At 50.1% G+C, this 26,109-nt stretch overlaps 1 protein-coding gene across 2 annotated transcripts; it reads right to left on the bottom strand.

Moving 5' to 3' along the window:
* Positions 1-1,451: 1,451 nt before the first annotated feature.
* Positions 1,452-25,155, bottom strand: Slc45a1 (solute carrier family 45 member 1). 2 transcript variants are annotated; one of them, XM_021160669.2, is made up of 9 exons: positions 25,030-25,155; positions 16,465-16,885; positions 15,809-15,901; positions 14,962-15,186; positions 10,358-11,094; positions 7,218-7,371; positions 5,654-5,830; positions 3,286-3,491; positions 1,452-2,161 (listed from the first exon to the last, which is right to left on the bottom strand). In XM_021160669.2, exons 2-9 carry the CDS (start codon positions 16,859-16,861, stop codon positions 1,895-1,897), a joined length of 2,256 nt encoding a protein of 751 aa, XP_021016328.1. In that variant the 5' UTR covers positions 16,862-16,885; positions 25,030-25,155; the 3' UTR covers positions 1,452-1,894. The 2 variants fall into 2 exon arrangements, with proteins under 2 accessions (XP_021016328.1, XP_029331657.1); XM_029475797.2 differs by lacking the exons at positions 16,465-16,885; positions 25,030-25,155 and having other exon boundaries at positions 1,453-2,161; positions 15,850-15,875.
* Between the last annotated feature and the right edge of the window lie 954 nt (positions 25,156-26,109).

Genomic DNA, 26,109 nt, shown 5'->3' with positions numbered 1-26,109 from the left:
AGAGACCATGCACTGTAGGCACTAGGGACCACATAGCCCCACACCGTGCCCAGTACACTAGGTACCACAGCACCCTTTCACCAGTTCTCCCCAGTTAGTCACCAGCAGGATGAGAGAGGCCCAGGGACATCACTAAGAGCCTTGAGCAAGCTGGGATGTCAGTGGTAGAGGGTGGCTAGAGGTCTTGAGAAGTCAACTCTCTCCAGGTCAGTAAGAAGTACTAGAAGCCCAGAGATGTGGCCCATGTGTTCTCATCCTCTCTTCAGGCCTGGCTCAGTATAGTCCTAGCACCCAGAGACCTTCAGTGTTCATCTTTGGGGTGAATGGCTGAGACAGGAAGGGATAGCAGACTCAGGCAAGCAGATAAGATGGGCAGCTGTATCGATGACATTTCTTTGTTGGGGTTTTTTGTTTTTGTTTTTTTGTTTTGTTTTTTGAGACAGGGTTTCTCTGTATATCCCTGGCCGTCCTGGAACTCACTCTGTAGACCAGGCTGGCCTCGAACTCAGAAATCTGCCTGCCTCTGCCTCCCGAGTTCTGGGATTAAAGGCATGTGCCACCACACCCTGCTATCTCTGACATTTCTATGGGCACCTGGAAGCATATTCTCACTCAGACATGCCAAGCGACTCATTCAGAAATTGCCCCCTCTCTGTGTAGGGCATGGCTCAGTGGTACCTCACCAGAGAGCAGCCTAGACATCTGCCCTACTCGCCCTCACAGTGCCACCTTCAAGCATATACATCTGTTCATTAGTTTGGGGTGGGCGTGGGAGGGGTCTTGTTCATTTATATTCCCCGAGGAACTGCTCCCAGCCCCCATAGGGCACTAGAATCTCCTGGGTGAGTGCATGGGATGCCCAAGAGATTAGCTTAAGTGAGAAAAGATTTATTTTCCTTTGTTATCTTGAGTCCCAGGCCATGGTCCCTGCTGCATTGAACTTGTCGTGGCCCCATGCATCACATGAGATGTGTAACCAAGGAACTCCTCAGCTAATGACAGCAAGATACAAAGAGAGAGGATGAGGCCACCATCTTAATATCCCCTTCATGGTGTGCTTAATGACCCAACTTCCTCCCACTAGGCCACGCCTTTTAACACTCCAATGACTTCCCACCTGCATAGTGGGCTGGGGACCAAGCTTTCAGACCCAAACTATACAGCAAGTGGATGGATGGGTGGATGGATGGATGGATGGATGGATGGTTAATGGATGGATGGATAGATGGGTTGATGATGAATAGAAGGATGGATGGATGGTGGATGGATTGATGATGGATGGATAGATTAATAATGGGTGGATGGGTAGGTGGGTAGATTGATGATAAATGGTGAATAGATGTTGGATGGATGGATGGTGGGTAGATGGTGGATGGATGGATGGATGGATGAATGGATGGATGGTTATGAGCCTGGTTCTCCACCTCCTGAAAAAAAAAACACAAAACTGTACGACCATGATACAATGCACAGAGCATATGGCACAGTTACCAGGGGTGCATGCATTCCTATCTTGGGCTAGCTGAACCTTTGTGGTAGGGGGCTGTGAATCCTACAATGTTTGTGACATCCTTAGATGACAAATGGCACCAGAAACTGTTGAAAACCTTCTGAGAGCAAGGAGAGTATCCTTGATGGAGAACCGCTGGTGAGAACGGAATTGCATCTTCACTTTTGATAAATGATATTCACATTACACCACCACCACCCCCATCCCCAAAGAGGGGTAGCGCAGCCCAGGTGACCTCGCACCCCTGGATAAGATTGCTGCTGTTGTTTATTTAGCCCGTATTTACATCCCACTAGAAGCCTGGCTGGCTGCCAAGGCCTTTGGTTTCTCAGTGGCCAGCCCGCAGCAGACCACCTTCAAGTCCAAAGTTGAGATTCTGAGACGTCAGACATTCAACAGGAGGGGCTGGCGCTCCTCATCAGCTGCATCACCAGAGGGAATTTCGTAGGTGACACACAGGGAAGAGTAGAGGCAGCCGAGGAAGGACACGAGGCTGGAGAAGTACATCACACCATTGGCACTGCCCACAGCTGAGGTCAGGGGCCCCAGGACCAGAGAGACAAGGATCTGAGCCAGAAAGTACTGGCAGCTAAGCAGCGAGATGTCTACGCCCATGCCACGCCGTGTGCCGTCCGCACTGGACCCTGCAAACTGACCGGGAGACAGTCACATCAGTCAAACCTGCCACAGCCTCCCTGCAGGAGCGGGAAAGAATGGGCCCAGGAAGACCGGGCAGGATGCACAGGACCAAGCAAGGGTTAGCCAATATCCAGAGGGGTAACAACCAGGAGAAAGGCTGGCGGCACGAACTTTCCTCGCTTGAGCACCTGTGCGGCTCCAAGGTCGTAGCTGCACAATTCCATATTTCCAAAGCCACTGAGTTGTACAGTTTGTATGTTTCATCCACTTTATTGAGTTCTCAAGATGGGTTCTCATGGCCCCAGCTGACTTCAAACCACTACGTGGCAGATAACCTAGAATTCCTGATTCACACCCAGCCGAATCACTGGTTGGTTGGTTGGTCACACATGCTTATAGTCCAGCACCAAGGGAGTGGAGGAAGCAGGAAAGTCACTTTGAGACCAGCTTTAGCTACATGGGACTACTGGGGACAACAAAACCAAGGCAAAAGCTCTATGGGGGAATTTGATCTCAGTGCAACTGACAAAAAAGAACCCAGGCTGGCGGCTGACAAGAGGGTACAGCAGGTCCAGGGGCTTGCCTCACAGCCTAAGTGTGATCTACAGAACCTACCTGTATACAGGTGGAAGGAGAAGACCAACTGTATGTACTGAGGTTGTCCTCTGACCTGCACACACACACACACACACACACACACACACACACACACACACCAATAGTAAAGTATCTGGGCCGAATAAAACAACCCTTTTTCTTTTCCTTGTTAGGCATAGGTCTTCCACATCCATTCCACTCAAAACAAAACAAAACAATCCCTCCTATCTATATAGGCTATTCTGCTCCCATTTCTCTAGACCCAGCCTTGAACTGCTGTGTTAATAAGGAACCCTTTCCCCAGTGTCCCCGTTCAGAGTGAGAAGTCACCTGATGTAGCCTCCAAAGGTAGTAAGGAAGGTACCAGCAGCTGGCTGGGCAGATGCAGGGGTGGAAGGGACACACTCAGAAAGGCTCCCTCCATTCAGAGCTTCGCCCTCTGCCTAGATAATCTCGGTTTCCAGACAAAGGCCTCGCAGCTCACACCAGACAGTTCTCTGCTAAGTTGCCTCTAAGAAGCCAGCAGTGCCCATACCCACCTTCTTACTCTGGTAGTAATCACAGAGCAGGGAGTAGGGCAGGGTGCAGAGCGTGGAGAACAGGATGCCATAGGTGGTGCAGAGGGACAGGACCACATACAAGTTCCTGGAGAGGGTGGCCAACCCGGTCCCCAGGCCGAAGGCGAGGTAGGCGATGAAGTAGAGGGTGCGGACGCTCAGACACTCCTCCAGTTTCTCCAGGATAGCTGCAGGTGGGACAAAGGCTGTGTAGGTACCCAGGCCTCTTCCCTACTCTACAGGGACCCAGCAATGCAGGTGGCTTGTCTCTGGCTGCATGGTAAAGCAAGGCCTGGGGTGTCCTCACTCACACCAGGCCAGGGGCTTCTACAGATCAAAAAGATTCCCAAGGGGCTTGGGATCATGGATCTTAGGCTAAACCTTTGGTGCCGAGAGCCGCAAGTCTTCCCCTTGGCTGGGTGTCATCTTCATCAAGGCATGCCAATGGGCTAAGGAAAACGGAAGGCCACCTGGCTGGGGGGTGGGGGCAGGACCCCCAAAGGGCTCACCCCCGGGGCATACAAGAGAGACTAACATCTAGTTTTGGGGTCTCTGGAGACTGAACTCAGCTTCAAATATGCTAACCACATACACAGACTTTTGCATTGAGCTATACCCTAGCCTGTAAACACCCTCTGTTCATCTCGACCTTCCTAAGCCCCGGGAAGGCAGGAGTCATACTGTCATGTGTGTGATCTACGGAGTCCAGGACCTTGTAAGTGCTAAGTAATCTCTCCACCATAAGCTACATCGCACAACTCCTCTCTCCCCCGCCACCTACTCAGTCTTACTTCGTGTGGGTCCTGAGCCAAGAATGGATATATATATATATATATATATATATATATATATATATATATATATGTATATATACACACACACATATATATGTGTGTGTGTATGTATATGTGTGTAATATATATAATATGTAATATATACATATTATATATACATATATATAATATGTAATATATATATATATTTACTTAATGTGCGTGGTAGGGCTGAGGTAAGGGGGACATGGGTCTGTGTGGAGATCAGAGGACAATTTGTTGAAGTCAGTTTCTTTCTTTCTTTCTTTCTTTTTTTTTTTTTTTTCTGGTTTTTCGAGACAGGGTTTCTCTGTATAGCCCTGGCTGTCCTGGAACTCACTTTGTAGACCAGGCTGGCCTTGAACTCAGAAATCTGCCTGCCTCTGCCTCCCGAGTGCTGGGATTAAAGGCATACGCCACCACGCCCAGCTTGAAGTCAGTTTTTTTTTTCCTCTCTGTGAGCTCCAGGGACCTAACCCAAGCCATCAGGCTTGGCAAGGGTCTTTACCCACTGATCCGTCCCAGCCGCTGTGGTTTGTGTTTTGTTTTGTTTTATTTTGTTTTAAGATTTATCTGTTTTATGTATATGAGTGCACTGATGCTGTCTTCAGACACACCAGAAGAGAGCATCGGATCCCATTACAGATGGTTGTGAGTCACCATGTGGTTGCTGGGAATTGAACTCAAGACCTTCAGAAGAGCAGTCGGTGCTCTTAACCACTGAGCCATCTCTCCAGGCGGAGCTGCTTTGTATTTTTAAATGACTTTAAAGAAAGAAAACAACAAATAAAGAAGCTTTCGTTTGCTTGTTTGCGTGGTACATGAGGACTCTGTGACGTATGCACTCCATGCCAATTCCCCTCTTTAATGTCACCACAGACTTGGGACCAGGGAGCACTGCTGAGAAATGTCAATAGAGTCACCTTGGCCTCTGGACATATCTGCTGCCTGGCCTTTCACCCTAAGATCCCAGAAGGCTGGAGATTCCCACTGTCAGCCCTGCCTCAGGGGGACTGTCCTGGATGGACTAAGCATGGCCCCCCGGGGTTAGCCAGGAGCATGCCCTCGTGGTCAACTCAGGCTGCAGACTCTGGCCACCCTGCACTCAACGCTCTTGCTTCCTCCTGCCCCCCACCTCACCGTGACTGATGGTTGCTTCTCCATGGTTGCCTGCCTCCTTCCCAGGCCTCCTCTGGCCCTACTGTTCTACAAAGCCTTGAACAAAGAATGGAGTTAGCAGCCACAGACCAGCCTGTATATGGCCCCATGGTTTGCCCCAGCTCCCACTTTGCTCGTGTGTGTGTGTGTGTGTGTGTGTGTGTGTGTGTGTGTGTAAACCCATGGTCTGTACCAGTCTAGTCATGTCCCTTTCAGGATGCCTCCTCTTTGGAGGCCTGACACAGGTATCTACCCTGGGTCCAGTCAGCACAGCTGGTAGGCCCAGCAGTAGCTAGGGACTTGAACAAATGATAGTCGGGTTACAGATGCGACCTCTTGGTCAGTCACTAGGAAGCATGCATGCAGCAGACAGCAGGTACCTGAGTAGAAGGCTGCACTGAAGGCATAGATGCACATGCCCCAGCAGCCCATGGTGACACCACTGTTGTACTTCTGATACGCTTCCGACGTGTGCGGTGCCTTCGGGTCTCCCTGGAACACCACCTCGCCCATGAAGTCCGTGTAAAAGAGCAGCATGCCCTCAAATGAGAGCCACCCTGGAGGAAGACAGAGGCTGTGACCTGTGGCCACCAAGGCTGTGGTCCCGCCCACCCTTCTGCTACTCTCAGTAGCCAGAAAGTAATATGAGAAGTTTAGGCTTGGTGGCTCACACCTGTGGTTTCAGCACTTAGAAAGTGAGAGTATGGAGGTCAGGAGTTCGAGGCCAGCCTGGGCCACGTTAGCCAGGGCCACAGACCTTTGTCTAGTGCCTCCGTTTTGGCTGACCTGTGACAGTTTCCATAATGAGAGAAATTTGGTTTCCAGAACTATAGGAATTTGTTATTTTTTTCTTTTTTTCTTTTCTTCTTTTTTTTTTTTTAATAAAAAATTTATTTATGTTTGTGAGTACCCAGTCGCTCACTTCAGACACACCAGATGAGGGCACTGGATCCCATTACAGATATGGTTGTGAGCCACCATCTTACCAGTGCTGACATTACAGATGTGTGCTGCCCTGTCCAGCTGCTTTTGATGATCATGGTGGTGGTGGTGGTGAGCCAGACTCGGGTCCCCATGTTGTGTGGCAAGCACTGTACCCACCTCCCACCTTCTATTATTATCATTTAATTTTGAGGCAGGGTCTTAAGTTACATGAGGGCCTGGAACTTGCTATATAACCAAAAATGACCTTAAACTTGTGCTCCCCCTGCCTGCCTCCACGCCTGAGCACTGGGACTCTGGGCATACCTGATTTAGGCAGTGCTGGCAATAGAATCCATGTAAGCACTCTACCAACTGAGCTATGTCCCTAGCCCATCGAGTAGTATAAACTCATTTCCATGGCAGCAAAATGCATCCAAATACAGATACATCCCAACGCGCTTTACCCTTCCCCTGAACCGGACACCTGTGTCCCTATCTTAGCTTTTGTTGGCATAAGCTGTGCTCAGCTAAACACCTGTCACCTAGGTTTTGGGCGCCATCCATGATTTTGGCTTATCTGAGACACCCTGCAAGATCACCGTGGGAAAGGTTTAGACTGTTTTTAAGTCTTGCCTGTGCTGGCCCAACACCAACTCCTATTGTCCCCAGACCTTCAACAACTCAACGGCAAGTGAATAAAAGCCAAGTTGAGGCGTTTCAGCGGTCACTAGAGCACCAAGCCCTGGTGCTCTAAGAGCGCCATCAGGTCTGCGGGTCAACGGGAGGTCTGCATGCATCCACAAGCAGTGATGCAGCGACGATATTCCAGGAAGAGGGAGGGATTCGTTGCTTAACCTGGAGCAGAGCCCCCAGGGCAGCAGCCAGGCCCACACTCCACCCTTGCTCTTGCCTGGGAGACTAAGGAAGAGCCCCGAGACACGCACGGGGCTCTGTGTCCACACTCAGCACACACAGCACCCTGGCTGCACCCCCATCGCAGACCAGGGCACCATGGCTCACCCAGAAAGTGATTGACACAGAGATTGCGCAGCGCCTTGGGCATATTGTAGATGGTGGAACAGAGATGCCGCAGAGACAGCGGCTGCTCCGACTGCTCGCTGGAGCCTGTCAGCTCGCTCTCATATTTCACACCATTCAGGAGAATGTTCGCGACCTGTAACAGAGCCACAGACACCAAGTCAGAGCCGTTAGGCCCACATCCCACGGAGGTGTGTGACAGGGTATGTATGTATTGTATGTATGTGTTATATGTGCATGGTATGTGTGTATGAGAGAAAGTAGGTGAGAGAGAGAGAGAGAGAAAGACTGGACATGCACACAGAGGAAGGAAGCTACAACACATAAAGTAGATAAAATAAATACAGGTCATTGGAGAGGGACAGCTGGTAAATGCTTGCCGTGAAGATATGAGACATGAGTCGCAGCCTCAGAACCTAGGTTGAAAAGGAACCAAACCCATATTTGCAACCCCGCACTGAGGAGGCAGAGACAGACCCCCGGTCTTGCTGGTCAGCTAGCCTAGCCTACTCAGCAAGTCACAGGCCACCGAGAGACCCTGCCTCAAGAAAGCAAGGAGGATGGTATCTGAAGCAGGCCAAAGTTGACCTCTGACCTCCACATATATGTGCACACGGGTGTACATGCACACACATGTGACATGCAGACCAGCTTTAGCTCAGCCAGCCCTCACCGTTTTTCCCATGAGGGAAGGCTGTGATGACTTACTTCAGCCAGCACAAAGTCTCTCTGCACGGGTGGCTCTCCTGCCACATGGAGGCCAGCCAGCCACGTCAGAGGACACCTCATCCCTCAAAGGGGTTCCTCCTGAGCGCAGGCACCCCACTATCAGCAGAATGAAAGGAGAGGCCCAGCATTTGATGGGCACCACAGGCCACTGGCATAGCTGCCAGCCTTTCGGAAATGAGGTTCTGCTCCCCAGTGCCTTGCCTGGACTGGAGGCACAGACTCCAGTGGGAATTAATGCCAGCACTGAGCTGTTTGGAGGAGGAGGAGGAGGAGGGGGAGGGGAAGGAAGGGGTGCTCTGACCAGGGGAGGGAGGCACAGTGAAAAAGGAAATAGGAAGTCTGTAGTCCTGGATCCCAGAGCAGCCATACCAACGAGGTTGTTATCACAGCCGTGGCAGAAGGACAGCTAAAACCCCAGGTAACCTTAACGTGAACATGCTCATATTTAACTTAACTTAAAACACAACAAAAAGAAAAAGAAAAAAAACAAAACAAAACCCACGGTCTTGTAAAGCTCCCATGTGCTGGGGTTACACACATGCACCACCCACCCTGTGATTGGGGAGCCAAAAACTGAAAAATGAATTGGAACTGTCTACCAACCGAGGTACAGCCCGCCTTTTGCCCACAATATTAACTATTTTCCTTCATCTGTCTATCTATCTATCTATCTATCTATCATCTATCTATCTATCTATCTATCTATCTATCTATCTATCTATCTATCTATGCATTGGTGTTCTGCCTGCCCATATGTCTGTGTTAGAGCATTATATTCCCTGGAATTGGAATTACAGACAATTGTGAGCCACCATGTCGCTGCTGGGAACCGAACCCCGGTCCTCAGAAAGAGCAGCCAATGCTCTCAATCTCAACTGCTAAGCTGTCTCTCCAGCCCAGTTTTTACTATTTTCAAGGAACTTATCCCCAAACCACACTGTTGACAGAATGGAAGCTGGGAAGGAATAAGAAAAGGGGGATGATGGGAGCGCCCTGAGTTTTGTGAAATAGTCCACTCCAGTTGACAAAGGGGGATTGATGGGAGCGCCCTGAGTTTTGTGAAATAGTCCACTCCAGCTGACAAAGGGCCAGAGAAGCTACTTGAATGTCATGAAAATGAAGACGACAAGCCCTTGATTTGTGCGGTTAGGAAATGCTGCTCCTAGAAACAACAGGCTGAACACCCTGGCGACTTGGACACTCCTCCCCAGGAGGAGCAGTGCTCACTGCAAACCCTCCCTCCAGGAGAGGCAGGAGACCTGGCTCAGCCAGGCAGGTGCATCTTTGGCCTGAGCAGAGTGTCTCACTGGGTTATGCTCCATTCTTCCTGGCTCCAGAACAACCTCCCTGTGCAGGTTAGATGCTTCATGGGTCTGTGGCCTAGAAACCCTGCGTTCCCAATCTCTGTCTTCCTGTGAGGGCCCTGAGACCAAAAGCACATAGACAATAAGAGCCTCCTCCTCCGGGTGATGGGTGCTGTTCTCTCTCTTATCCATCTGTCTGTCTGTCTGTCTCTGTGTGAGCATGCGCACACATGGATACTGGTGCACGTATGTATGTGTAGAGGCCAGAGGATACCCTCGGGTGTGGCTCCTCATGTACTCTCTCACCCATCTTTTACTTTCAAGGCAAGCTCTGGACCAGCTGAGGCTCTGAAAGTCACCTCCAGTAGCAGCCATAGCCTCATGGCCAGTCTGACACATACTAAAGGCATTTCATGCAGCCTTCTGGAAGGTCCTGTCCCTCTGCAGAGTGTGCAGCCCTTCAGGGTCAGCTAGTGTCAGACATGAGTAGGAGCGACTGCTCACACTGGCGAGGTCCCAGAGACAATGCAGCCTGCCATGCTGTTACACCTTCCTTCAAGGCTCAGATATGTTGGCACCATATTCACAGGGCCCAAGTAGGCAGCTGTGGGGCTGGAGAGCTTTGGAGTGGGGGGGAGCAGGCCTGGAGCAAGAGAGGGGTCGAGGTGTGTCCAAACCCTAAAATCTCATCTGCCTGAGATCGGCAGGAGTAGGACTGCTCCCCAGGCTTATGTGTCTAACACATGGAGCCCTGGGCCCTAACCTTTGTCCCCACTGGAAGAGGTCACATAGCCGGGTAGCCAGGATAAATTTCCTTTCCCCTTTTAAGGCCCTGTCCAGCAGCACCTGGACTTCCTCCTTATGCAAATGAGGCATCACCAGCACCCTAGCCCTGGTCAATGGTGTATATTCACCCTGAAAGTCCCTACTCACCCCTCCCCCAAGGTTTAAAATAGCCTTTGTTTCCCCCATTAAAATGAGCTGTCTAGTTGACTCTCTCTAGGACTAGAGTCTGTTCTCTAGTCCTGCCAGGGACCACCGGATCCTTGTTCCCCCACCCCCACCCCCTGGACATTTATTTGCTTTTACCTGTTGGCTGAAGGTCACGTTCCTTCTTCTGCTGGTTTCAGGGCCATTTCCTCCAGCCACATCTGGGAGAGCCAAGGTCTGGGGCCTCTTCAGGATCCCCGAGGCGCGTGGCTTAGAGGTGTCCAGAGAACCTACTCTTAGCACATCTCCATCCGAGCCCAAGGTGAGGGGTCCCTCTCTCCTCTCCAGCCCCCTCTCCTGGCAGTAGAAGCCATCGGGGGCCCGGGGAAAGCTGACACTGATGGCCTGCCTTGGGACACTGCTGGGGAGAGCCAAGTAATTGTCATGGCCCGCTGTGAAACAGTCAATGAGCACGCTGTCTATGTTGGAGGTGCCAAAGGATGATGCGAACTCATTGATGCCTGTGAGGGAGCTGTCCCTGCTGATGAAGCTGCCATACTTGGGGGTGAGCGGGCTGGGTGGCGAGATGGGGCTGGAGAAGCTGGCGTACAGGCTGGTGGCTGTAGTCGAGGGCAGGGCGTCACCAGCCCCCTCCTCCAACAGGACAGGTGGGGAGGGGGGCAATGGGAGGCTTGGGCTCTTCATAGCTGTCCTCTTCTCTCCCAGGGGCCGAAGGGGCCTCTCGGGGATGCTAATCAGGGTGAGCACGGTGGTGACACTCAGGGTTATGGCGGTGAAGACATAGATGACACGGAGCTGGCCCCCCAGGGCCCTCCCGAAGCTGGTCTTGTCCCAATGGATGCCTCCGACCACATAGCCAAACCCGCCTCCAAGACCTGTGGAGAGAAAAGGGATGTAGTTCTCTCCTACCCAGACAGGCAAGGAGCGCCGCCCCCCCCCCCCCCCCCCCCCCCCCCGCCGCACAAAGGTGGAGCCGCCATTCCTTAGAAGGTCATAAGTAGCAAAGTCCACTCCAAGGACTCATGAAGCATATGTCCCACCTACACCCCAGAAAATGTAAGGGCAGCTGCTCCCCCAGTCTCCCACGTTATTCCTAACATGCTTCCCAGGACCAACTGACTTCTCTCTTCTCCACGTTAACCTTGGCGCTTGGCTCCAGGGCAGGGAGCGCCCTCTTGTCCTTTGGCTAGAAAGGAACTGTCAGAATTATGGAAGGTGCTGTTTGGACCCAACTACTCCATCGATTTAGCATAAACACACCAAGACCTCCTCCTCCTCCTCCTCCTCCTCCTCCTCCTCCTCCTCCTCCTCCTCCTCCTCCTCCTCCTCCTCCTCCTCCTCCTCCTCCTCCTCCTCCTCTTCTTCTTCTTCTTCTTCTTCTTCTTCTTCTTCTTCTTCTTCTTCTTCTTCTTCTTCTTCTTCTTTTTGAGACAGAGTTTCTCTGTATAGCCCTGGCTGTCCTGGAACTCACTTTGTAGACCAGGCTGGCCTCGAACTCAGAAATCCGCCTGCCCCTGCCTCCCGAGTGCTGGGATTAAAGGCATGTGCCACCACTGCCCAGCAAGACCTCATCTTCAACATACAAGCCAGTGTGTGCACAAGGATGTCCCCCTGTCATCCTTGTGCACAGCCACCAGGAGGAAAGTCACCTCTAAGGATGGCCCATGGGAACTGGAGTCATTAGGCTTGTGTCTTTACCCAATGAGACATCTCATGGGTGAATTTGAGGTCCTAATAATTAGCTTTTGACTCATCTTTTAGAAGAGCCATCAAAGATGTGTAACCCTTAAACAAGGGTAGGTTTCAGACAGATATTTTTAATTTTAATTTTATTTTAAAGTTAATATATTACTTACATGTTACCCCAGCTCACTCTATAGACCAGGCTGGCCTCACACTCACTGAAATCCCCCTGCCTCTGTGACGGCCTCCCAAGTGCTGTCACTAAATGTGTACATCACCCCACACACATGGCTCTATTTTTAAGGTTTTTATTCATTTACTTTTAATTTATGTGTATGTTTGTGAGCCTGCTTGAGTTTATGTACACCACATGTGTACAAGGAGGCTGTGGAGGCCAGAAGAGAGTGTAGGATCCCCTGGATCTGGAGTCAAGTGTGTTGTGAGCCCAGGTCCTCTGCAAGAGCAACCAGTGCTCCTAACCACTGAGCCATCTCACCACCTCCCTAAAGTGCTATTTTAAATGGGACTTTTTTTCTTTTCTATCATTTTATTATAAGTGTTTCTATTGAGAAAAACGGAGGTTTCTAAATGTTTGTTGCTCCTATTTAATTAAAGCATTTACATTACATTTTTGTTAATTTCAGTATGTGTGTGTGCGCGCACGCATGGTGGGGGTGGGGTAGGGTGGGTGTATATACCACAGTGTGCATGTGGAGGTCTGAGGACAGCTTGCAGAAGTCAGTTCTCTCCTTCCACCACATGGGTTCCAGGGGATCTGACTCAGCTTGTCAGGTTGGATGACAGATACCTTTACCCACGGAGCCATTTGAATGGCCCCTTGTTTTGAGACAGTCTTGCCAAGCAGGACTGGCCACCCTGGGACTGACTGTAGAGCAGCTGGGCTTGAACTCCCATGACCCTCTGCCTCTGCCTCCCCAGGTTCTGGGCCACAGTCACCGCTCTTGGATGCCTGTTCTCTTTTATTCTGTCCCTGTCACTAGGATCAAACCTCCAGCCTTGGACGTCTAGGCAAGGGCTCTGCCTCTGAGCTGCGCCCCAGCTCTGACCTCAGTATGGAGTGCAGAGTCCCAGCATTCTGCTGAGTTCATCTGCTTTTGGATCTGTCCTGGGAAGTCCTAGTAGGTGCTGTCACACAGTGTGACAGACAGAGTTGACCTCTTGTCCCTTGCCACTGTCTCCGCACAATCACACTGTGGGGTCAGAGGATTCCTGCCTTGTCCCTGACTTTGGTAGAGACACTTCTCATGTCACTGAGCACAGCACAGGTATGCGTGCATGCCTGTAAGCAAAGCATACATGCATGCACAAGCATGAATACCCCAGAGATTGTATTTGTATTATATTTGAGAGCCCGCCTACTCAAAACAGTTTGTTAATAACCTCAAGATAGTTCTTGAGGCTTGTTTGTTTGTTTGCTTGTTTGTTTACAATCATTCAAGAATATTCCCAAGCCGGGTGGTGGTGGCGCACGCCTTTAATCCCAGCACTCGGGAGGCAGAGACAGGCAGATTTCTGAGGTTGAGGCCAGCCTGGTCTATAAAGTGAGTTCCAGGACAGCCAGAGCTACACAGAGAAACCCTGTCTGGAAAAGACCAAAAAAAAAAAAATATATATATATATATATATATATATATATAATTTTAAAAAGATTTTCAACATTTGAAGTACCCTTAGTCTGGCCCTGAGGTCTTGTCTAATGTCCCACGAGGTCTGTTCAGTGTGTATTAACAATGTCTTTAAGCAAAATAGGGTAAACAAGGTTGGGCAGGGACAGTTTATGTAACCAGAAGGTCTCAGGAGCCATTCACGATTCATGCCAGACCTTTACAATTTAAACACACACACACACACACACACACACACTCTATTTATCTCAAAATTGTGTGTGTATGTGTGTATCTCTGTGTGTGTCTGTGTGTGTGTATTTGTGTATGAGTATGTGTGTGTGTGTGTCTGTGTAGGTGTGTGTGTCTGTGTGTGTCTGTGTAGGTGTGTGTGTCTGTGTACATGTGTGTGTATGTCTGCGTCTCTCTGTGTATATGAGTGTGTGTGTGTCTGTGTGTATCTGTGTACATGTGTCTGTGTGTGTACATGTGTCTCTGTGTGTGTATGAGTGTGTGGTATGTGCGCGTGGGTATTCGGTGCATTTGTGTAGATGCCCACAGAGGCAGGAAGAAGGCACTAGAACAATAGGAGCTGGAGCCACAGGCAGTTGTGTGGGTGCTGGGAACTGGTTCAGCTTCTTTAAAAGAGTAATAAAGAAGTTTTGTTTTTTTGTTTGTTTTTTGGTTTTTCGAGACAGGGTTTCTCTGTATAGCCCTGGCTGTCCTGGCACTCGCTTTGTAGACCAGGCTGGCCTCGAACTCAGAAATCCGCCAGTCTCTGCCTCCCGAGTGCTGGGATTAAAGGCGTGCGCCACCACGCCCAGCTTAATAAAGAAGTTTTAACTTCTGGGCCTTCTCTCCAGCTCTTCCTGTACTCAATGCTTTTGGGACAGTTTACTGGCTTATTTATTAGAGACAGAGAAGTGTCACTGTGTAACCCTGGCTGACCTAGAATCCAATATGTAAACTAAGTTGATCTGGAGCTCACAGAGACCTGTATGTTTTTTTGAGTGCTGAGATTAAAGGTGTACACCACACGATGGCTTTGTTCGTTTATTTACTTACTTAGTCTCTACCTCCTAAGTGCTGGGACACAGGTATGCACCAAACTTAGTTTATATAGTGTTGTAAGCCCTGGGGTTTGTGCATGCTAGGCAAGGACTCTACCAACTATGCTCCAGCCCCAGTTCCAGGGAAAGTATTTTCTATTTATTTATTATTTATTTATTCTGGGGTATGGTGTGTGTGCCTTGGTGTCAGAGGGCAGCTTGCAGGAATCGGCTCTCTCCTTGATGGGATATTTTCAATTATTTCAGTGCTGACCTATATACATTTGAACTTCATCAACTTATCTTTAGATCCTGAGGTAAGGAAGGCGCCCCCCCCCCCCGGGCACACATCTGCACCTCACGCAGCTGCAGGAGGAGTACTCACCCGCCATGAGGGCATGGATGTTCAGGCCTCGGTCCTGGTCTACCGGACCGCACACATCCATCATGTAGGCGTGGCTGGGGTTATCTGCAGAATCTGCACTGAAGTCCATCAGCACCACCCCGCATACTGTCAGGAGGATGCCCCACTTGTGGTTGGTGGCTGTGTCAGCCAAGGCCATGCCAATGTCCCTTCCATTGAGCAAGAGCGAAAGGCCCAGCAGTGCCCCTGGAAACAGAGACAAAGTCACCAGAGGAACTCTTCTCTGTCCCCACCAGCTCACTTCCTAGGTTGAGACGGAGGACTAAAAGAGGAACCTGGAGTCCTGGAGTATCGGGCTGGAGAGATGACTCAGAAGTTAAGAGCACTGACGGCTCTTCTACAGGTCTTGGGTTCAATTCCCAGCAACCACATGGTGGCTCACAACCATCTGTAATGGGATCTGATGCCCTCTTCTGGTGTGTCTGAAGACAGCGACAGTGTACTCATAAAGGGGAGACTGTGGGAGTTGCCTAGAGACATGCAGAGTTCCCCCACTCGGGGCTTTTATCCCATCAAGCTGAACAAGTTCAACGTGAACTTTATTATCTCATTAAGACAAACAAACAGAAAGCTAAACGACTTATTCTTAGTGTTGGCTCAGGCAAGGTTGGGCCTGGGAATTGCCTGTGCTCGAGCTGTTTCAAAGTTCCTAAAAGGAAGTAACTGGTCCTCTCTCCCCCTCCTCCTTTCCTTCCTTCCTTCCTTCCTTCCTTCCTTCCTTCCTTCCTTCCTTCCTTCCTTCCTTCCTTCCTTCCTTCCTTCCTTCCTTGTTTCTCTTTCTGTTTTATTTCCATGCCAAACAACAGACCTATGGCCAGGACAAGAATGAAAGGGCGTCTCCTTCCAAACCTTGAGGTACATCGGTCACTCCAGGCACCCAACAGAGGCTGCAGCAAGAATCCTGAAAGAAAGCAGGCCGGTTGTTATTGTCAGGGCTCCCGGCACCCACGGGGGTGCTAGAGCAGCTCACAATCCCAAGGCTCCACGCGCAAGGAAACATCCCACAGCTCACACTCCCAAGGTGCCACACACAAGCATACATCCCAAGGTGCCGGAACATTACGGCAACAAGATCAGGGCTGGCAGCAAGAACCTGCACTGCAGACCGGAGCCACCCAGGCCTGCTCTCTATGGACTGTATAGGACACCAAGCCCCCCGTGACTTTCCTTGGGAATCCTGGCACTGCCCCCGACCCGAGTTTCATCAACTTCATAGCTCAGACTCTGCACTGCCAGCTTGGTGTGAGATGAGATAATCCTGGGGGCTGCTAAATACCTGTCCGGTACAGATCAAAGAACTTAGAATACAGGATGTGACCAACCATACCTGTGTTCTCCCACAGCCCCATACTAAGGAGCTGAACTTAACTCCTCCCTTGTCCCCTCAGGTCCCTCAAGCTGCTTCAGCAGAGGCTTCTGGAAGCTTCCGGAGATTTCCAGAGGCCGTCCACCATCGGGGCTCACCAAGGATGGGGCTGATGAACCACACTAGGCTGTAGAGCTGGTCTGGCAGGCCCATTTGCAGGAGTACCGGAGTCACGTACGCGGTCTCCATGGCGTAGCTGAATTCGATACCAAACAGAATGCAGCCATTGAAGAGCAGTTCCCAAAAGGACCTCTGTGGGTGCAAGTCCCCAAAGTCCACCAGCTCGATGGGACATGGGGTGTTGGGGGGTGGGGGCGGAGAGGGCCGAATGTACTTTCTTCTCTTGGGGTGCCGTTTGAAGTTGTTGGCCCGGTGGCTGATGTGTCCTGTCACGGACCCTGAGTAGCTGGAGATGGGAGACCTCCAGAAGTCCTGAGGAGCCACACTGGGGACGACGGGCTCTCCCGGAGGGGTGCTGCTTGCTGGGGGGATCATCGTAGGCAGGGCTGGTGGGCGTCGCTGTGAGGGAAGCCCATTTAGGGACGATAGTTACTTCACAGAAGCCTATATGGAGCCGCCATCTTTCCCACGAGCCCCTCCCCTTGGGTCCACTTGCCATCCACTTGGGGAAAATTGAGTTTGCACTGAATACTTGAGAGTCCATTCTGCCTGTCTTCCCAAGCCCAGCCTTCTGTCCCCAAGCAGAGCCCAGTGCTCAGGGGACAGAGCAGGGCCCTTTACACGGGGGTGAGGGGGCAGGAGATCAGAGAACCCAGTCCTGTAGCACTCCAGGGCTCACCCCCAGACAGTCTGAGTCAGGACAGTCACACAAAAAGATCCTCCTGCAGGTGTCTGGGAAGATCTTGTCGTTCCTTCCTTTCCAAAGGACTAGACACCCAGAAAGTCAGGAGCCACTTGGGGGCGGAACACTGAGCTAACTCACTAACTCACTCATTGTGAAGGGATAGCTCTTCCTTCACAGGGTGAAAGTCACCGCTGGTCAGCTCAGTTCCTGTGTTTATATGCAGTCCATCACAGGAACCAGAGGGGCCAGGTGCCTGCCTCAAAGCAGCAGAGGTGTAGTGTGCTGTGCTGTGGTGTGCTGTGGTGTGCTGTGGTGTGCTGTGCTGAGCTGTGCTGTGGTGTGGTGTGATATGCTGTGGTGTGATGCCGGTCACAAACCCTTTCCTTTCAACTATCATTGACAAGTAAATTTTCATTCACGGACTGAAACCTCTATGGTGCTTAAAATGCTCTCTCTAAAGGAAACCCCATAGATGGTGACACGATCGAAGACCCCTAGTAACAGGGACAGAGCCTGAGCCAGCCATCCTCTGTAACCAGGCAAGGCCTTGACAGGTGGGATCGGGACACCAACCCAGCAATGAAACCTCCGATCTACAGTTTGTCCTGTCCGCAGGGTGTGCTGGGACGGAACCCAGTGTAATCATCATCAGAGAGACTTCATCCAGCAACTGACAGGGGAAGATGCAGTGTCCCACAGCCAAATGTTAGGCAGAGCTCTGGGAGTCGTGCAGAGGGGGAGGAAGGACTGAAGGACCAGAGGATCAAGGACACCACAGTAACACAGCCCACAGAGTCAACGGACGGGATGCGAGTGGGCTCGCAAAGATCAGGGAGCCTGCGTGGGTCTGACCTAGGCCCTCTGCATATATATTATGGCTTTGTAGGTTGGTGTTCTGTGGTGTTTCTAACAGTGGGAGCATGGGCTGTCTCTGAATCTTTTGCCTGCTTTCGGGACCCTTTCTTTTCCTACTGGGTTGTCTCATCCAGCTTTGATGTGTGACTATGTGCCTGGCTTTACCATAGCGTGTTATGCTGTATTTGGTGGATGTCCCTTAAGACCTGCCATTTTCTGAGGAGAGGTGAATGAATCTGGGATGAGGAGGTGAGGAGGAGAGACTCGGGGGAGGGGAGACTGCAGTCGGGATGTAAAATATGAGGAAAGAAAAAAGAAAAAGATCTGGGTGCAGTGGCACATCGCCTTTAAGCCTGGCATTTGGGAGGCAGAGGCAGAGGCAGAGGCAGAGGCAGAGGCAGAGGCAGAGGCAGAGGCAGAGGCAGAGGCAGAGGCAGAGGCAGAGGCAGAGGCAGAGGCAGAGGCAGAGGCAGAGGCAGAGGCAGAGGCAGAGGCAGAGGCAGAGGCAGAGGCAGAGGCAGAGGCAGAGGCAGAGGCAGAGGCAGAGGCAGAGGCAGAGGCAGAGGCAGAGGCAGAGGCAGAGGCAGAGGCAGAGGCAGAGGCAGAGGCAGAGGCAGAGGCAGAGGCAGAGGCAGAGGCAGAGGCAGAGGCAGAGGCAGAGGCAGAGGCAGAGGCAGAGGCAGAGGCAGAGGCAGAGGCAGAGGCAGAGGCAGAGGCAGAGGCAGAGGCAGGCCAGTTTGGTGTATAAAGCAAGTATGGGGCAGCCAGAGCTTACCACAAAGAAACCCTGCCGAAAGAGAGAGAGAGAGAGAGAGAGAGAGAGAGAGAGAGAGAGAGAGAGAGAGAGAGAGAGAGAGAGAGATTAGGAAGGAAAGAAGGAAGGAAGGAAGGAAGGAAGGAAGGAAGGAAGGAAGGAAGGAAGGAAGGAAGGAAAGGAAGGTTGGGTTCTGGGGATGTGGCTCAGTACTGGAGCCCTTGCCTTGTGTGTTCCAAGCTCCATCCCCAGAGCTGCAAATGAATGGATGAATTAAAAGCAACAGCATGCAATGAGAAATAATTTCTTCATCCCCAATGTATTTACATTTTGAGAAATTTTCATACTACCCAGAGTCTAATAGGAAATTGGCAATGCAAAAACCTTCCTCTGCCCTCTGCCCTCCGGGGTTTGCTGCTCAGAGACCTTTCTCTGAGTGTCCAACTGTTTTTTGCCATTTTGAAACAAATCTGGATTATAAACTAAAGGAATTGATTTTGATGCTGACTCACGCACACTGTAAGAAATGTTTCCCCTCAGCCCAGGGAGAGAAACAAAGACACCAGAGCAAAGAAGTGCAGGAACTCCGCTGGATGTACCGGTACAGCCCATCCCACCCACCAGGCCTTCCTGGGAGGTAGGCACCCAAACTGCTGCACTTCCCTCGGCCTTGGCTGTGCGGCCAACCCCAGCATCATTTACCAAGATGGCCATTGCGAGCTTGCCTTCAAGACTAGGTCAAGCCTCGGCTTCTGACGCCATGCTCCCGATCCTGATTTACTGTACCACTGTCTATCACGCTACTGATGTCACTGTCCTCTTTATGAATTCAGAAATCCTGCTCCATGTGTGCTCAAAGCTCCTGCACTGCCCCACCACTCAGGCAGCTCCTCAGAAGAGAGCAGAGGTGGATACGGCTGCACATAGAGAGAGCAGGATTCAGAACGCGCGCTCATCCACCCTCCACATATTTACTCTCTATTGATCTGCACTCTGTCCATTCAATTATCTCTCCATCTACCCACCTATCTACCAACTGCCCTCCACCCATCCATCATCCATCCATCCATCCATTCATCCATCCACTATCCATCCACCCTCTTTTCATTTATCTATCATTCCTCTATCCATCTACCATCATTCCTTCATCTACCCACCATCCATCAATCTACCATCCATTCATCCACTTCTCATTCATCCACTATCAATCAACCCATCAATCTTTCATCAATCTATCCATCTATCTACCCACCACCCATCTATTTATCCATCCATCTACTTATCCACCCACCCATATCTCTTCATCCATCCACCCATCTATCCATCCACACATCCATTTATCCATCCACCCACACATCCATCTATCCATCCACACATCCATTTATCCATCCATCCATCCACCCACCCAACCATTCATCCATCTATCCATATATACATACAGCCTCCACACACCCATCCATCCATCCATCCATCCACCACCCATCTATTTATCCATCCATCTACTTACCCACTCACCCATATCTCTTCATCCATTCACCCGTCTACCCATCCACACATCCATTCCATCCACCCCACACATCCATCCACACATCCATTTATCCATCCATCCATCCACCCACCCACCCATCCATCTACCACCCATCTATTTATCCACCCATCCACTTACCCACCCACCCATCTATCTACTCATCAATCCATCTATCCATCTACCCACTCACCCTCCTATCCATTCATCTATCCATTCACACATCCATTTATCCATCCATCCATCCACACATCCATTTATCCACCTATCCACCCACCCATCCATCCACAATCCATCTATCCATCCATCCATCCACCCACCCATCCATCCATCTATTCACCTGCCTGCCCACCCACCCAACCATCCATTCATCTATCCATATACACATACATCCTCCATCCACCCATCCATCACCATCTCTTCACTGTCAGTCTAACCTCTGTCTGTTCATTCAACCATCTACCATTCACCCACCATCTAGTCACCATCCATTTCAGACCAGCCAACTATCCATGCTCCCACTTTCCAATCCTACTGAGTCACAGTCATAGTCACACACAGGTGGTATCATCTAGCCACCTACCTACCCACCCTCCCAAACATCCTGCTTCATCCTCCCATGTACTAGCTACCGAGGATCAAGACACAGAGGTCACAGAGATAGAACGATGACATAGTTCTTGCCTTCAAGTTGGGTTAAAAAGCAAAGGAAAGATGTTCTAAGCAGTGGGAATATTCCATTGGAAAGAGAAAGAGCTGTCGGCCACAGTGAAGATGTGAGGAGAGACGAAGCCACTAGCAAACTACTAGCTGGTGGTGAAGGACCAGGAAGTCTTGGCTAAAAGGTGAATTTTACACTGAAGTAACACGGGGGAGAAACTCGCTCTCCTGTTACGTCAATAACCGACTCATCTGCTGGCCTCGTAACCTGAGAATAGATAGGCCTGAGAACTATGTCTTCAAGTAGTACTTCATTTAAAATATAGTTCACATGTGAAGATTAAATCAAGATGAAGGTTTTAGGGGCTGGAGTGATGGCTCAGTGGGCCAAGACACTTGGTGTCAAGCCTGAAGACATGAGTTTGATGGCTAGGACTCACATGGTAGGAGAGAGCCAACGCCTAAAAGCTGTCCTCTGGCCTGCACCTGCAACACTGCAGCCCTGGATACATACATAAATAGCTACAATTATTTGTTTTTGTTAGAGATTAATAGTTTTTAAAATATAGGTGGAACAACATTATGAACTAACCAGTACCGGGGAGCTCTTGACTCTAGCTGCATATGTATCAAAAGATGGCCTAGTCGGCCATCACTGGAAAGAGAGGCCCATTGGACTTGCAAACTTTATATGCCCCAGTACAGGGGAACGCCAGGGCCAAAAAGTGGGAACGGGTGGGTAGGGGAGTAGGGGGGAGGGTATGGGGGACTTTTGGGATAGCATTGGAAATGTAATTGAGGAAAATACGTAATAAAAATATTTTAGAAAAATAGTTTTTAAAAGCTAAGCTTTTGTGTGTTTCCTTCCCACAGCTCAGGAGCTTCTGCAGAGTGAGAGCTGTTGCATAACAAGCCCTCCCTCCAGAGCACAGGTAGGTCCTAGGGACCCCACAGCTTCACACTCTCAAAGCCAAGAGTCCTTGACACAGGGGTGCTGCCCTTTGGCCACAGCACACATTCTTCCTCAAGGGACCTATTCCTGGGCCCTCTCCACTTAAGAGACACAGCATCGTACCCCCTCTTTCCTATCTGCATTCACCCCAGTAAGCATGTGTTCTGTCCCTTTAGCTGGGCTTGTGGCACATGCCTTTCTTTAATCCAGCATTCAGGAGGCAGAGGCAGGCAGATCTCTGAGTTCGAGGTCAGCCTGGTCTACAGAGTGAGTTCCAGGACAGCCAGGGCTACATAGTGAGACCCTGTCCTGAAAAACCAAAACCAAAACAACAAATAAAATAAACAAAACCCACAAACAAATAAACAAACAAAGAAACTGTCCCTTTGACTCTGGAGTGGAGGACTGTGGTTCCAGTCTGGATTATCCCGTGGTGTAAAGGGCAACTTCCAGAGCCTGTTCCAGACGGATTGTGCAGACGGGCTGCTCCTCCATTAGCAGTAGGAATCCACCATCATATCCTGCTACTCAGCTTTAAACAAGGCTTGCATCCCTTCCTGGCAAAGGCAGACATTTGTCCATTAATCAGTCTAGAGCAGCGGTTCTCAGCCTTCCTAATCTCTTTAACACAGCTCCTCATGCTGTGGTGACTCCCAACCAGAAACTTTTTTCCATTGCTACCTCATAACTGTAACATCGTTACTGTTATGAATTGTAATGCAAATCTCTGTTTTCCCATTGTCTTAGGTGACCCTGTGAAAGGGTTGCTTGACCCCAAAGGGGTCATGACTTACAGGTTGAAAACAGCTGCTCTAGTCCAAGAGCCAGAACTAAACCCGAGTTTGGAGAAACTTCCTGTTTGTGTTAGAGTCAGGTCAGAATTACCTCTATCATCTATCTACCTATCTACCTACCTACCCATTATCAGTCTGTCTGTCTGTCTATTGTCTATCTATCTTTATATATATATATATATATATATATATATCAGAGTGTGTGAGCAGGCATGTGTGTATGTGTGTGTACATGAACCATGAAAAAAGTGTGGAAGCCAGACATGTGTGCATGCATACATGCTTGTACACACAAACCATGACACACCTATGGAAGCATGATGTGTGCATGTGTGTGTGCATGTGTGTACAGGAACCATTATACACATGTGGAAGCCAGACATGTGCATGTGTGTATGTACATGTGTACACATGTATGCATGTGGGTATATGTACATGTGTGTGCACGTGTGGCATGTGCATGTGGGTGTATGTGCGTGTGCATGTGTGTGCACATGTATGTGTGTACATGTGTGTGCACATGTGTGTGTGCGTGTGTGTGTGTGTATACTCGAACCATGACACACCTGTGGAAGCAGGAGGACAGTTTGCAGTATTTGGTTCTCTTTGCACCATTTGGGTCCCTGGAATGGAGCTCAGGTCTCCAGACTTGGTAGCAAATGCATTTACCCGCTAAGTCATATTGCTGGTCCCAGAATAACCTTTTTTATTAAAAAATGTATTTGTCTGGGCTGAAGAGATAGCTTGGGAGGTTAGGGGCATTTGCTGCTCTTGTAGAGGCCCCACGCTTGGTTCCCAGCACCCACATCATGTGGATAGCAATCACCTGTAACTTCAGCTCCTAGAGATCTGATGACTTCCTAGCTTCCCAGGTACTGGCACACACATCACACACACACACACACGAAAATTAAGGTTTAAAAATAAAAAATTATATTTGAAGCTGGGCAGTGGTGGCGCACGCCTTTAATCCCAGCACTTGGGAGGCAGAGGCAGGCAGATTTCTGAGTTCAAGTCCAGCCTGGTCTACAGAGTGAGTTCCAGGACAGCCCTGGAACAGACACAGAAAAAACCCTGTCTCGAAAAATCAAGAAAAAAAATTGTTAAATGCTTTACAAAATTTTATACTGTGACAGATTTTTTAAAGTTACTTTTCTGTGGGCAGTTAGAGACACAACCTCTGACTTGCAGCAGGATACACCAGGCTAGCCCACCCAGGAGCTTCCAGAGATTTCCATCTCTGCTTCCTATCCAGCCCTAGGGCTGCCAGGATTGCAGGTACACGATACCACTACTGGTGGCTTTATATGGGACATGGGGATTCAAATTCAGGCCCCCTTGCTTGGGCAGCAATCTCTTTATCCACTGAGCCCTCCCCAGCCTGTTATGGGCTGTTTCAACAGCCCTCGATTAACAAAGGAAAAACATGCAATGACCTGAATACTTAAAAAAAATGTATCTCACTTGGAATCAACCCATTTTCTTTTCTCTTTTCTGTTAAACAAAACGAAATGAAACAAACAAACAAACAAACAAAATGCGGGGGGGGGGGGGAGGGGGCTTCCACCCATGGGGTTGCCTTGGGGTCAGTTCTCTTTCACCTCCTACAGAGATTCTCAGAGTTGATAGTTCAGACCTCTTAAGGGGATGGAGCACTGAATCGGGGCCCAGTTCCGATATATCTCCGGGTCTTTGACTCCTTACTCAGGGCTAACTTGCCTCCAAAGTCCCACTAGAAGCACACTCTGAGTTTGTTTCATCAGCACCTGACTCTCCTCCCCCTAAGAACTGGAAAACAAACGTTATAACGACTCCAGGGGTCGTGAGAGGTTATTATCCAGAAGAGAATGAAGGGGAGGCTTGCCTGCCTCTAGTGTCAGCTTTAACATGTCACCCTCAGCTATATGACTCAGGACAGAGGTAAGATGACAGGGTGCTGTTCCCCATAACCCAGACATCCCAGGAGATGTTTTACAACGGCCCCTGGCCATCCAGAGGACTCAGCCTCAGGGAGGAGGTGAACCGGAAGCTGATGACACCTGCCCAGGTGGCCGGGAACAGGCCTGGGGCTCAATAAACAGAGCAGATGGTGGGTGCAAATTTTACCAGACTGCTTCTCCCTCTAGGCCTGCGGTTGCTGCACCCCCGGAGGTTCCATTCTCAGCTTAATTCACTAAACACCCAAGAAGAACAAAGGTCTCCATGCCTGCCTAGAGCCCCCAGCCTGGGCACTCATATCATCCTGGGGCCTAAGCAGCATTGCTCCCGGCGCCAAGCCGCGGAGCTGGGCAGAGGGCGCAGGAGGAAACGCCCGGTACCTGTACGTCCAGACGGGAGGCATCCCTTTCCCAGGCTGGGCTCCTGGTTCTCCGGGGTACAGCTCCGTCCTAGCCCGGCGCCCCCGGCCCCGCCGCGGCAGCTGCAGCATCACCCCGCGGGGCGGGGCCGTGACGTCACGGCTGCATCCCGCCGCTTGGTCCCGCAGAGCATCCTTAAAGCAGCCGGTTGGCTGTGCCATCGCACCTTTGGGGACAACCGGGGTCTATAGGCAGAATGCAGGAGTAGGAGGCAGTATGACTTTGTGGGACCAGTTCCAAAAACAAAACAAAACAAAAAAATCTGAACGAAAAAAGAAAGACAGACATATAATAGTTTATGTTTGTTTTTCCATGGTCATAAATGTATTATAAAAGCACTTGCCAGGGCCCGTGACTGTTCTTCCTCATTCTCATTTTAAAGGAAATACATATATTTTTTTTTGTGTCTTCAATTCTAAGTAAATAGCCGTGCTTATGTTTATAGATAAACACGTATCCTCTAAATACTGTACCCATTGCACTAAACCAATCTCCCAAAGTATTACACTCATTATTCTGGTCACAGATCCATCAGGTGGCCGGGCTATGCCAGGCTTTATTCTAGACCCCTTGATGTAAGGAAGAGAGGGAGAAACCTTTCCGACCTCAGGGTTGACAGGTTAGAGAGGAATATACACATTAAATAGGATAAATAAAATAAATACGTAGGTGTTGGAGAGATGACTCAGTGGTAACGGGCCTTGCCAAGCAAGTCTGGAGATCTGAATTCAGTCCCTGGAACCCACTAAAGGTGGAAGGACAGACTCAACTCCACTAATGTGCCCTCTGATCTTCCCCATAGCATCTGTGACACACACACACACCACTGCGCATATGCACAATAAAGCATGCCAATGGTGTGTCAGAAGACACAACTCCCTCAGAGTACATACAACTTCAGAGGAAATTGCTAAGGTAGAGAGATTATGGTGACTCTCCCGGGACTCTGCTGCCCACCAATGACTGTGGCTGAAGTTGACTGTGTAGTTGCATGTCACTGAGAGTCTCGGTTCAGCTTCTGCACAGGGCACACATGTGTGC

This window comes from Mus caroli, unplaced genomic scaffold (assembly GCF_978045245.1).
Source record: "Mus caroli unplaced genomic scaffold, Mus_caroli_1 scaffold_6, whole genome shotgun sequence".
Classification (NCBI taxonomy): domain Eukaryota; kingdom Metazoa; phylum Chordata; class Mammalia; order Rodentia; family Muridae; genus Mus; species Mus caroli.
The sequence above is the reverse complement of the archived record's forward strand: the minus strand, read 5'-3'. Positions and strand labels throughout refer to the sequence as shown.